Source organism: Hypanus sabinus, chromosome 18 (genome assembly GCF_030144855.1).
Source record: "Hypanus sabinus isolate sHypSab1 chromosome 18, sHypSab1.hap1, whole genome shotgun sequence".
Taxonomy (NCBI): domain Eukaryota; kingdom Metazoa; phylum Chordata; class Chondrichthyes; order Myliobatiformes; family Dasyatidae; genus Hypanus; species Hypanus sabinus.
In genome coordinates this window covers 64,981,842-64,995,129 of record NC_082723.1, presented here as the reverse complement: position 1 = coordinate 64,995,129, position 13,288 = coordinate 64,981,842, and the positions used below count along the sequence as shown (strand labels likewise).

At 41.6% G+C, this 13,288-nt stretch overlaps 1 protein-coding gene across 6 annotated transcripts in view; it reads right to left on the bottom strand.

Annotated features, from left to right (window-relative positions):
- Positions 1-13,288, bottom strand: part of LOC132407697 (M-phase phosphoprotein 9) — a 105,647-nt gene that overhangs the window by 76,283 nt on the left and 16,076 nt on the right. For 4 of the 6 annotated variants that reach the window (XR_009516560.1, XM_059994556.1, XM_059994553.1 and 1 more), the window contains exons 2-3: positions 2,536-2,668; positions 17-106 (exon numbers count right to left, since the gene is read on the bottom strand). Coding sequence is in view for 5 of the 6 variants with exons in the window: in XM_059994556.1 (XP_059850539.1) it covers positions 17-106; positions 2,536-2,668 (223 nt within the window). In the remaining variant the exon portion in view is untranslated. Of the gene's footprint in view, positions 1-16; positions 107-2,535; positions 2,669-3,500; positions 3,667-11,723; positions 12,140-13,288 lie in introns of those variants that run through there. The other 2 variants (XM_059994555.1, XM_059994557.1) reach the window with 2 other exon arrangements.

Genomic DNA, 13,288 nt, shown 5'->3' with positions numbered 1-13,288 from the left:
AATGCGCTTTACTCACTTGGATTTGACATTGGTATTGGTCTTGTTGAGACAATATCTGGTCTTGGTACTGTTTCTCCACTAGTTTAAATAGCTGTAGCCATCTTAGCTGAGAACACACAAAAAAAAACATTATTTTACCTACATCAGTATTTATTCAATCACTGCATATGCAAAAATTAAGTAACACCAAGGCCTCAACATCCTCAGGGGGCTAAAGAGATTTGAGATGTCTCCATCAACCCTTAGCAATATTAAAATCAGTACATCAAAAAAAAGCATCCTACTTGGATGCAATAACGACTCGTTATGACAACTGCTCTGCCCAAGACCAGAAGAAATTGCAGAGAATTGTGGGCGCAGCTCAGCACAACACAGAAGCTAGCCTCCACTCCACAGACCATCTACTCTTCTCACTGGCTCAGTAAAGATGCCAGCATAATCAAAAACCTCACTGCCAACTTTCCCATTGGGTAGAAGATACAAAAGCTGAAAACACAGAACACCAGGCTAAAGGACAGCTTCTATCCCATTGTTATAAAACTGTTAAGTGGTTGCCAAGTATGATAAGATGTACTCTTGATCTCACAATCTAAATATTATACATAAACAAAACCAGCCAAGCTCATTTGATTCCAAACAATTGCTTTATTGATCATTATAGAAAGTCTCTCTGATGCTTCCCACTCCCTCCTCTCTCTCTTCCCCTTCCCACTCTCAGTCCACAACAGAGGCCCATATCAGAATCAGGTTTATCATCACACACACATCATGAAATTTGTTTTTTTTTTGCTGCAGCAGCAGAGGTACAGTGCAATACATAAAATTAACAGTATAGTACAAGTCTTAGGCACCCTATATATGTGCCCACGACCTTTGCACAGTACTGTACCTCGTTATGATCTTGAACTTTGTCTGCCTGCACTGGACTTTCTCTGTAGCTGTAACACTTTATTCTACACTTTGTTATTGTTTTACCTTGGTCTACCTCAATGCCCTGTGAAGTGATTTGATCTGTATGAACAAAACGCAGTTTGATAAACTTCTATAGATGTGCGATGGAGAGTACATTGATTGGCTACATCACAGCCTGGTATAGAATCACCAATGCCTTTGAATGGAAAACCATACAAAAAGTAGTGGATTTGGCTCAGTACACCACAGGTAAAGCTCTGCCAACCATTGAGCACATCCATATGAAAGCAACATCCTTCATTAGAGATCCTCACCGTGAAGGCCAAGCTCTCTTCTGACTGCTGCCATCAGGAAGGAGGTACAAGAGCCTCAGGACCCACACCACCAGGTTCACGAACAGTTACTACCCTTCAACCATCAGGCTCTTGAACAAAAGGGAATAACTACATCCACAGAGATATTCCCACAACAAATGATCTCACTTTAAGGATTCTATCTCATTATCTCATGTTCTCGATATTTATTGCTATTTATTTATATTTGCATTGGCAGTTTGTTGTTTTCTGCACTCTGGTCAATCTTTCATTGATCCTGTTATAGTTACTATTCTATAGATTTGCTGAGTATACCCACAGGAAAAGGAATCTCATGATTATATATCATGACATATCTGTACTTCCTTTGATAATAAATTTACTTCGAACTTTGACAAGTTTTACATTGCATCTCAATAAATCCGACACTAACAAAGCAACCCCAATAAATTCAGAATATGATTTCTTTTACAGAATCCTCTATAACTCATAATATGGTATACGATATGCACTGGGACACAATGCTCGAGGGTTTGACTAGGTAAAAGCTTTGGAGATGAGAGATTTAAAGTTAAAGTGTCATTCCAAAACTTATGTGCATAATAGAGGTAACAATTTGGCATTGAACTATTAAGAGATTTGACTTAAAGAATGGAATCAGCCCTTACTCCCAGTTCAGATGGGGAGGTACACACAAAAATGATTCCAGGAAATGCTTTTGAATAGGAAATCTTGGCCAACAGTTTCAAGTGACAGTATACTATGATAGATGATTTTTCTAACAGTAGATATTTTGTAGACTCATGTGCAAACTGGCTGCCATATCTACTGGCATTAAAAGGATTTCTGGTTTTGAACATCTTTGGTATGTCCCAAAGACATGAAAGTCACCAAGGAAAATGCATAATTTCTCCCTTTCCTACTATAACACAGCAGTAAATACTTCTAGAAGTACAAACAAAAACTAAAAATTGCTAATCTGTAATCTCTCTCCCTCTGTCCCTCAACTAGAAAGGTGAGAAACAACCTCAGAACAAAAGTAAAGGGAGCAACTTACAAATTAATTTGAAAGTGACCCCTGACAAGGTAACAGTGAGTTTTCAGAAGGAAAACGTTTCAAAATTGCAAGGGGCAAACTAGAAAGAATGTCAGGAGAATTTGTATATCATCTAGAATTCATAAAAATGTCAAAAATCACAAATCAGTGCACCTTTATGAACAAAACCTTAGCTTGTTTGACTTTACAAACATATCCAGTGGTACATTAATTCATAGTCTGAAAATATTTAAATTTACAAAATCAACCAACCTCGCAACTCTTCAGAATCTCAGGATCTGCCCGACTAGTATTCTGAATCTCCTGCATTAAAGTCTCCAAGGTTTGAAGAGCACTTGGATTTATTGACAGCAAATTTTTCTTCAAGTGTTCTTGAAAGTAGAACCTAATTGTAGAGTACAAAAATGATTAGTACGATTATCAGACAACAATATGCCTACCCTACTAATTAATGATAATTTTAGAATCAATATATATATATATACAGGCTTACTGTCAGCACAGTTCTGACACAAAGTAAGATTACTGTAAATATTTTAATACCACCATAGGCCTAAAATTGGCAAGTATGCATTTACTACACATCAAGATCAGAAAGTGGCACTGGCAATCAAGCTCCAGGTTCAGTGCTTTGTGGAGCTTGCACATGCCAATATCTACGCACAAAGTTCAGGGGGAACACAGCATCTATGAAAGTAAGTAAATAGTGGACATTTCGGGTCAAGACCCTCCTTCAAAACTGAGAAGGGGAAGATGCCAGAATAAAAAGGTCAGGGGAGGAGAAGAAGGACAAGCTAGAGGGTAAAGCCAGGAGGGCAGGAAAGGTCAAGGGCTGGAGAAGAAGAGAAAAGAATCTGAGAGGAGGAGAAGAGAGCAGACAATGGGAGAAAGTGAAAGATGAAGGGACCCAGGAGAAGTAAAAGGCAGGTGAGAAAAGATAAAAGTTGGGAATAGAGGTGGAGATGGAATTTGTTTATAGAAGGGAGAAATTCTATAATCATGCCATCATGTCGAAGGCTACCCAGATGGAATATAAGGTGTTGCTCCTCCACCCTGAGGGTGGCTTCATCTTGGCACCAAAAGCAACCATGGACCAAGCATTGGATGTCGGAATGGGCACGGGTATCAGAATTCAAATGTTTGGCCACTGCAAAGACCCACTTGTGGCAAATTGGCTTGTTCAGCAAAGCAGTCCCGCAATTTATGACGGGGCTCACCAGTGCAGAGGATAATTAGGAGCATGGGACATTGGACATTTCCTTCAGGTGCTCCATTTTTCTGGCACATCCCAAACATTTGTAGGTTGGCAAATCATCCTGGCTACTTAAGCTGCCCATAATGTGTAGATGTTGAGAGTAGATTTTGGAGAAAGTTTATGGGAATCTGGAGGAAATAAAATAGGTTAGTGTAAAAAGGGTGCTTGATGGTCAGGTTAAATTATGAGTTAAAGGGCCTGTTTCCAAATTAACTAGAACAGTTTTGATATAATTTCTACTGTCCATCTTACAAGAGTCCAGGTATACCTTTACAGCTAACAAAAGAATAATAACATACATGGAGAAGATTCTCCCTTTTCATGATTCTTGGCACAATTTGAAAAACCTTCATTCAAAAATATTACTCTAACCTAATACAAATAAATTCTTTCTCTACAAAATTTAGATCATCTTTGAGTAATATTGAGATTTCTAATTCAAGCAACAAATTTATCCATCCACCAAAAGCTTTTCTGGGAACTTCCTGGTGGCCAAACCTCTTAATTCCCATTCCCGTTCTGACATGTCAATCCATGCCTCCTCTTCTGCTAAGAGGTGGCAACCTCAGGGTGGAGGAGCAACACCTTATATTCCATCTGGGTAGCCTCCAACCTGATGGCACGAACATCAATTTCTCCTTCTGGTAAAAATATTTTTCCCTTCTTCTATTCCCTACTCAGGTCTTTTACCTCTCCTCACCTATCCAGCTATCCTCCTCCCCACTTTTTATTCTGGTGTCTTCCCCCTTCTACTTCAGTCCTGATGAAGAGTCTCGGCCCAAAAAGTCAACCATTTATTCACTGCCAGAACTGCTGAGTTCCTCCAGCATTTTGTGTGTTGCTCTGGATTTCCAACATCTGCAGACATGAGTTAACAAATTTATTGGTTCTTACAAGAGGACCACAACCTTTCCATAAAGTTTGAAGGCTTCTGTGCCTAAAGGACCAAGAGAGCTACATTGGCTGGAGTCAGGGCCTTGCACTTTGGCTCTTGGTAAGGTCACCCATGCCAAAAAAGTCAGAGGGTAGAGGCCAGACCAAGAGTGGCCCACCAGGTTGGGGGATTCAGCTCAGGGCTAACAACATTGACTGGTCAAAAACAAAATTATTACAGAAGCAGCAATGAAGAATCCTTCTATACAGACAGAGGTTGAAGACCTTCATTGCCATCCTAAACACCAGAGGCATAATGGGCAGGAAGCAAGTAAATGTATTGGTTAAGATTAAGCCCAGATACAAATCCACTGACTGCATGCATCTTAAAAAGGCACCTCACATTCAGAACTATTAAAAAATGTGAATGTGTATATCAAATATCAGAATTAATAAAAGAGCTGGAAGCATTGACAAGTCACTTAGCTTGTAACAGGTGAACAGCAGTCACAGTGAGATACCCAGAAAGCAGATAGTATTGAAAGATCCGCATAGGTCCAATTCTTATGAGATGATCACACACAAAAAAAGAGATTTTAGAAAATGAAAATAACGTTAAAAGTATAGAAGAGTTATTAGGAGATATAAAAGGTAGCAGAACAAGTAATAGAACATTTTTGGACAGAATCAGACAGAATACAAAAGGTCCTATGTAAATGAAGCAGTGGATTTAACCCAAGCATGGGCAAACTACGGCCCGCGGGCCATATGCGGCCCGTTAAGCTTTTTAATCCGGCCCGCAGAACTTGATGAAATTATATTAATAAACCTTGTTAACGTTTTTTCCCCGCAATTCTGGCGTTTTCCCAATAGATGACGCACTCTATATACATTGACCTTTGTTGAGGTGCAGCGTATTACTCCACATTTGCGCTTTACTTTGTGACCTTGCGGCGACCCATTTCCTGGCACATCCGAACCGGCTCACAATTAGCCAGCGTTCCGGCTAAGGGAGATAGCCTGCGGGGATTTGCGAGCACAGAGCTCCGCATATTGGCGCGCTCTCACTGTTCTGTCATTGTGCGGGTCGTTGTTGAGTTTTGGCACAGGGGACAATTGAATAAGAAGGAGCAGGACAAGTAGACCTGCATCTCCTACCGTTTTTGAAATAAAGACAGTCAGGAGGAGAGTGATGATGATAATATCTTGAAGGATAACAGAATTTTCAGTGCTTTAAAATAATAACTGTTACTATTAAAAAAAGCTGTATTTTATTCATTTAATTTTCAGTGTTTTAAAAGACATTTCAATAAATAGCTAAATACCATGGGACTTCAAAGACAGATATTTTGTTGTAATGCATTTGTTCATTTTCAATTGAAATTAAAGCACATGTTTTCTACATATCCCATGATATTTTATTTTCTCTTATGAGGTGTATTACCAAAACACTCCGTCCATCTGCTCCTGGTCTGGCCCCCCTGTCAAATTTTAGAACCCTTTGTGGCCCTCAAGTCAAAAAGTTTGCCCACCCCTGATTTAACCAGTTTGCTCAGCTGCAAATGCAAGTAAGCACACAAGATTTCTACAAAGTGGCAATAACAAACACTGCTGAAGAAGCTGAATTACTTCTCCATAAAGCAAATGTTCAGGAAAGAAAGAAAAGGAAATGTAAGAAAGTAAGAAATGTAAAATGTAAGAAATGTTCCTGAGGTAAATCCTAGGATGGACTGGTACATATCATCAGTGATGTTACCTGAAGTCAACAGGTGTTTCAGGTCCTCATTTAAAATATATTTACATATATGTATATACACACAGACATGCTTTTTTAAAAAAAACATACATTTTATTTATAATACACACTTTTAAAAAAACAAACACTTTTTATTAGCTACCACATAATAGATTTGAGTCATGAAATAAAAGGGGCTGCACAGCAATGTGGAAAATGTAACCAGTAGCCAAGTACTGCTCTACAGACTAAAGACAATGTGTCTCCATGAGGTTTGGTACAAGGAACACTGGATATATTCAAGGTGTGTGTGTACAGGCCACAATTTCCATATCTACAGGTGAAGCAAAACTTGTAGAGATAATAGAATGTATAGATGTGTATTGAATGCACTGCAGCCCATATTGACTGCAACAGCACAGCCTGGTGTGAAAACACCAATGCCTTTGAACGAAAAATCCTACAAAAGATAGTGGTGGATTTGGCCCAGTCCATCACAGGAAAAGTCCTCCCAACCACTGAGCACATCTACATGCTCTCTTCTTATTGTTGCCATCAGGTAGAAAGTACAGGAGCCTCAGGACTTGCACCACCAGGTTCAAGAACAGTTATTACCCCTCAAACATCAGGTTCTTAAATAAAAGAGAATAGCTACACTCACTTGCCCCATCATTGAAATGTTCCCACAACCAATAATCTCTTTAAGGACTCTTTATCTCACGTTCTCATTATCAACTCACAGACCTCCGTCGATATCCCTGCCCCCCCCCCCCCTTACCTCATCCCTATCTATAATTTTAGTCTGGTTCTCTTTCTCTCTCTTTTTCCCCCTTCACTATTATCTCCCCCCCCCCCCCCCGCCCTACCTTTCTTTTTCTTTTATTTCCCATAATTCTCCACCTTCCCCCTAGCCAATTTCCCTTCAGCCTATCACTTCCCAGCTCTCTACTTCATCTCTCCCTTGACCATCCCATGTTACTTCATTCCTGATGAAGGGTTTCGGCCCAAAACGAAATCACTACATCCTCCCATAGATGCTGTCTGGCCTGCTGAGTTCTGCCAGCATTTTGTGTTTTTATTTTCTCATTTTTATTTCCCTTTTCCTTGTGGTCTCCACGGCTGGCCTGGCACCTTATTTTAGCTACCTCTCCTTACTTCCCCAATGACGCACCTCTCTCTTGTCCTGTCTACATCTTTTGCTACACTTACCCCTCGCCCACCCCTCTACACGTACCCCTTACCCTTTTCACATTCTCATTCCCTCCACGGCCCCGGTCGCGGACTGTTTATCCCCCACCGTCCAACAGGTGGATGAGAAAAGATCTCTGGTGGGAGGGGAATCCCAAGCCCCCAAAAGGTGACCGAGTATATGAGAACTGCTTCTTCGGAACAGGGTGGGGGTGTTTAGAAGTGTATGTCTCAAAAAACGTTGCCTGCCTCTCCAAGCCCTGTAGGGAAAGGGACTGTCACCCCACCAAGGACCCCTTAGGGATCTCTTGCTCTTGCCATGAGACAAAGTGCCAGTCCCTGGCCAAGGGGGGTGCAACTTCTTTGTGGGGAGGGGAACCGTACCCACCTTCAAGTCAACGATCAGGTATTCCTACGACCTAAGTATCGCAGGGGCGCCAAACGAGTGTACACCCCTGCCCCGGTATAGCAGAATGGAGTGATACCATACACCTAAAGGGTGAGGGTTGCACTGAGACCATGTATACCCTCCCGGGGTATTTTTTCTTCTACAACGGCATTGCCACCAACTTCCTGAAGTACCCTTACCCTTCCTCAGTGGCCTATGTCACCCTCCTCCCTATAGCGGTCCCTTGCCCTGGAACTTGGGGTCCCTCACACCGCCCGCCTAGGAGGTACAAGAGAGAGATCTCCCAGGAATTTTGTGCAGATTACCAAGTCCTGACCACCCTAACCGCAGGTCAGGTGGCTGGATATGGGGCAGCTGGCTTTTTCTCTTTGGGGGCATCAGGAGCCGCTATGGTGGCCCACAATTGGAACTATCTGGCCTGTGGTCTCATGAGCCTCAGGAACGCCACCAGGGGAGCATTAAGACTCATAACTGACAGCCTTAACCAACTGAGGCTCTTCTCCATGCAAAACCGCTATGCACTTGATTATCTCCTCGCCAGGGAGGGAGGGCTCTGTGCTATCGTAAAGGACAAATGCATAATAGGGCTAGACGATGCTACCACCAACATAACACGGTACATGAACAAAACAGATGAACAGTTAGGATCCATCAAGGAAGGAACAAGTTGGACAGGATGGGAGGACTGGGGACTAGGTGTGTGGAAGGACTGGTTGATCAATAAGGCTATTTACGCACTGATGGCTATTATTGTGATTTTTGTCTCTATCACCATTGTCAAATGTGTCCTAATCCGCATGATGGCCTCGCTAGGGGACCTGCTGCCGGCTAAGCCACTGATGATAATGCAGGCAACTGGCAAGGCCACCAAACTCCTCGAACCTGCACCAGAGGATTTTCACGATATTGACAAGTGATCATTTTATGATCACAGGAGGGAATGAGAATGTGAAAAGGGTAAGGGGTACATGTAGAGGGGTGGGCGAGGGGTAAGTGTAGCAAAATATGTAGACAGGACAAGAGAGAGGTACTTCATTGGGGAAGTAAGGAGAGGCAGCTAAAATAAGGTGTCAGGCCAGAAGTGGAGACCACAAGGAAAAGGGAATCTACAACCACAAGACAATATGCCTGGCAAAATATTTTAAGGATACCTATTTCAAGTGTCCTGAAGTACATCAGTAATAATTCTAGGTATTACACTTTAACCTTTGCTAAATTCTGAGTATTTCGCATGCTTAGCTATGCAATAGCCAATCAATTGATGAATTTGAATCAGTAACCATATTTGCGAATGTAGTACCCTGCTTTTGGGTATAAGTATGACCTTTGTAAACCGACAGATTGGGAGTTGGCTACCTCACGCCCGAAGTGCGTGGGGCTGCGAACTCCTCTCTGAATAAAAACCATTTCAGAGGTAATTTAGTGTCTCTAGTGTTTTTGCTCAACTGAGCAGGTAACAGTTACAGGTTGACATTTATTGCTTGTTTATTTTTATTACATTACAGGTAGTCCCCGAGTTACGAACGTCCGACTTACGGACAACTCGTACTTACGAACCGAGGAAGAAGAACGCCGTCCGCCATTTTAAATCAAATCGCGGCACTGTCCACCATTTTAAGTTGTTGCCATTGACACTGTACTGAGTGGTTAACTTTGTATTGGGCTTAAATTTTTCTTAGTAAGATTCACCCTGACCCCAGTCGCCACCCCCCCCCCCCCATTCCGGTCAGCTGGTGGCACAGTGAGATCAGCGAGTTCGAACTGGTGCCAGACCGCTCCCGTGATGGGTTGATGTCAATCCACTGACTTCTGTACCATCTGTGCCGGGTTGATGTTGAGCTCGCAACTCGACCTTGTAAGGAAAAAAAAACACTGCCACCTCCAGTTTAAGTATCCACGCAGAATATTGTGGAGGATCAAATACCTAAACCCAGCACAGCCCCCACTTGTCCCATTTAGCCTGTCTCAGTGTGGTGGTCCTTAGGACCCAGTGGACCTTGGGAGCTGGCAGAGCTCGGGACCCGCCGCCCGCAGTGTTTCTGTTCCATTGATGGGAAGCAATCTCGAATGAAAATAAAGCAGAAATAATAAAGCATTTGGAAAGAGGTGAAATGCCATCCGTCATTGGAAATGCGTTAGGCTACAGTCGGTCAACGATCGGAACAATTTTAAAGGATAACGGATAAAGTCAGAATAATGGAGCATGTGAAAGGCCCAGCCCCGATGTAAGCCACAATTATTACTAAGCAACACAGTGGTTTGATTATTGGAATACATACGTTTCTTAAGTGTTTTATATGCATAGAAAGGTAAATATATACTGTGTACTAAGACAAACACTTGACTAACTGATGCTAAGTAATACCGAAGAACTTGTTCCGACTTACATACAAATATGACTTAAAGACGGACTCAGGAACAGAACTCGTACATAACCTGGGGACTGTCTTGTAGCTTCTTTTTTTATTTGCAGAGTTTGTTGCCTTCTGCACACTGGTTAAACTCCCAAGTTGGATGGTCTTTTATTGATTCTGTTGTGGTTATTATTCTATAGATTTATTGATTATGCTTACAGGAAAACAAATCTCAGGGTTATACTGGGCCTTTACCTGACCCTTTTGATTCAGCCAGCATTTAAATCTATTGAAACTTGGCTCTTCATCACTCTCAGTGATGGGCCCACTGTCTTGCCTCCAATTCTGCCATATTGAATTGCCTCCAGGTCCAAAGGGAAGTAACAGATCATTTCTTGTGATGGCCATTTACCAGAAAAAGAGTAATTAACCAAGTATTTAGTTGTTTTCCTCGTTTCATTGGCCACCAGCTAGAAGATGCTGAGATTTACCAGTGCTGTCTTAAACCGCAAGCTTTGATGAACCTTTATATATAAACAATATTTGTTCATTAAGATGTCATCCAGTTCTTCAGGAAAATGAGAAGGATTTGAAGGGATGCAGAAAAGATGTGCCAGAATGGTAGCAAGGATGAGGGAAAATGTAATCAGGAAAGACGTAAAAGCTGGGATTGTATCCCATGGAACAGAAGAGGTTGTGAGGAATCAGAGGGTGTTTTATTAAATGATGAAAGATCCAGGCAGATGGATAATACTGCCTACAAGTAGACAACAGAGAAGATAGAATGAAGATAAAGGGCAAAAGAATGAAAAGATAGATAAATAAAACATTTTAACACAAGTGGTTAGCAGTTGGAAATCACTGCCGTCGATAGTTCAACTACCATACTCAACACAGACCTGGAAAAATATCTTGGGGGGGGGGGGGGGGGGAGAGAGAGAAGATTTTCAGGACTAAGTTAACAGGACAGATGAGAAGTCCCAGCTGAATTACTCTTGCACTGAGCTAGTACAGATTAGATGTTATCTTCGTGCTTTGTTTTTCCAAAGAAAACGTGTCATTTATATGTTTGACAAATGATTTTGCATTTGTATTTTTACATCATAAAAACTGTATAGGAAACAAAAACAACTTGCATAATTATTAATTACATACCACCTTCCTGAATCAAAGAAGAGTAATGCTAAATCAGTAGCTGCATGCAGGAACAAAAAGATTTAATCCTTAATCACAGTAGCAATATTTACAATACAATGCCCATTTTAAAAAGATTTGATTCTACTCCAAGAAAAACTGAACAAACCTGTTGCACTCTCACAACTACATTTAATACGCTTGCGACATCTAGTGGCAGAAAACAGATCCCAGGATCTTAAACGTTTCTATAGCTAGATTACAGACCAAACTAAAACGTATAAAGAAACAGAGGTAGGTTATTTGGACCCTTTTGCTGGTTTAGTAAGTTCACTTTTTACACCAGCACATTTATTTAACTTCCAGTCAAGACAGCACCAGTGAACAACAGTCCCACAGACAACATCTTCCAGAAAGTCAATCATTTCAGTTTTTCTACTTCGTCTTATTCTTTTTATCTTTTTTATTAAACTGTTAGAGGCTGTGACTTACAGTCTGTAGCTCGAGCGGGTGAGCTAGCATTCCACTGTCCCCAAGAAAACTCTAGGAAAGAAATGTGAGCACTAACTATCGCGAGGAGAAGCTCAGAGAAGAGACGAGGGCCCGTGATCAACCACATTTCTCACTGATCGAGGCGGCAAGGAAGATTGAAACATACAGGCAAATCTGGAGAAGAGCGAGCAGTTCTCAGAGAGGCCTGCTAGAAAGTGTTGGTTTGAATTGCTTCCCTCAGAAAGAATGCTGGTTCGTGTCACTTCCCGCAGAGGGGCCACTGGGTCCTGATGCTCTCTGAGATGTTATCGAAGTTCTGAGATTTATGGATTAGACTGTAATTCATATAGGCCTCTTTCAGTTAGGTTTTTTCTCTAAAAAGTCTTTTTGCCCATTCTCTCTTGTTGGCGACTGGCAGGCTGGGGGCTTGGAATTTGATGTTCTGATCTGTTAGTTTTGTGCGAGGGAGTGGTTGAGGGGGTTTGGGGTTTGCGAATTTTTGTTTCTTTTCCTTTTCATGCAGGGGGGTTACAACGAGGGCAAGGGGGGCATTGATGTCTTTCTTTCAACTACTTCTATGGTTTTCTGAATCTTATGGCAATTTGGAGATGACAAATCTCAGAGTTGTATTATTCATATATACTTTAATAATAAAATGAACCTTTGATTTATCAAGAGGCTGTGCAGAATAGGCCCTTTCTGGCCCTTAAACCACACCACCTAGTAATTCCGATTTAATCCAGGACCCAGCACAAGACGATTTACAAGATTGAAAGAGTACAGAGAAAATTTACAAGGATGTTGCCAAATCTGGAAGGCCTGAGTTATGTGGGAAAACTGAATAGGTTGGGGACATTATGCCTTGGAACGTAGAAGATTAAGAGAAGATCTGATAGAGGTATAGAAAATTATGAGGGTTATAGATCATAAATGCAAGCAGGCTTTTTCCACTGAGGTTGAGTGGGACTACAACCAGAGGTCATGAGTTAAGGGTGAAAGGTGAAAAGTTTAAGGGGAACATGAGGGGAAACTTCTTCACTCAGAGGTTGGTGAGAATGTGGAATGAGTTGCCAGCGTAAGTGGTGCACGTGAGCTCGGTTTCAACATTTAAGAGAAGTTTGGATAGGTACATAGATGGTAGGGGGTATGGAGGGCTATGGTCAATGGCATTCAGCAGTTTAAATGGTTTGACGCAGACTAGACAGCCAAAGGGCCTGGTTCTGTGCTCAATGACCGATTAACCTACTGACTGCTACCTCTTTGCACCATTTTCCTGCAATAACCCCATACCCCTAATTCCATTTATATCAAAACATCTTTCTGCCTCTGCCCTAAACATACTTAACTACTGAGCCGCCACAGTCTTTATAAAGTAGTGCAGAATTACAAATACATATTGTCTCTATTTGAAGGAATTGCTTCTCAATAGTTCCCCCAAATACCCAATCCCTCATTTAAAACTTTGACCCATGATGGAGGACAACAGTTTGTATGAGGGGTGGGGAATGGCTACAGCACAGGATCAATATCAGCTGCAAAGGGTTGTAAACTTAGTCAGCTCCATA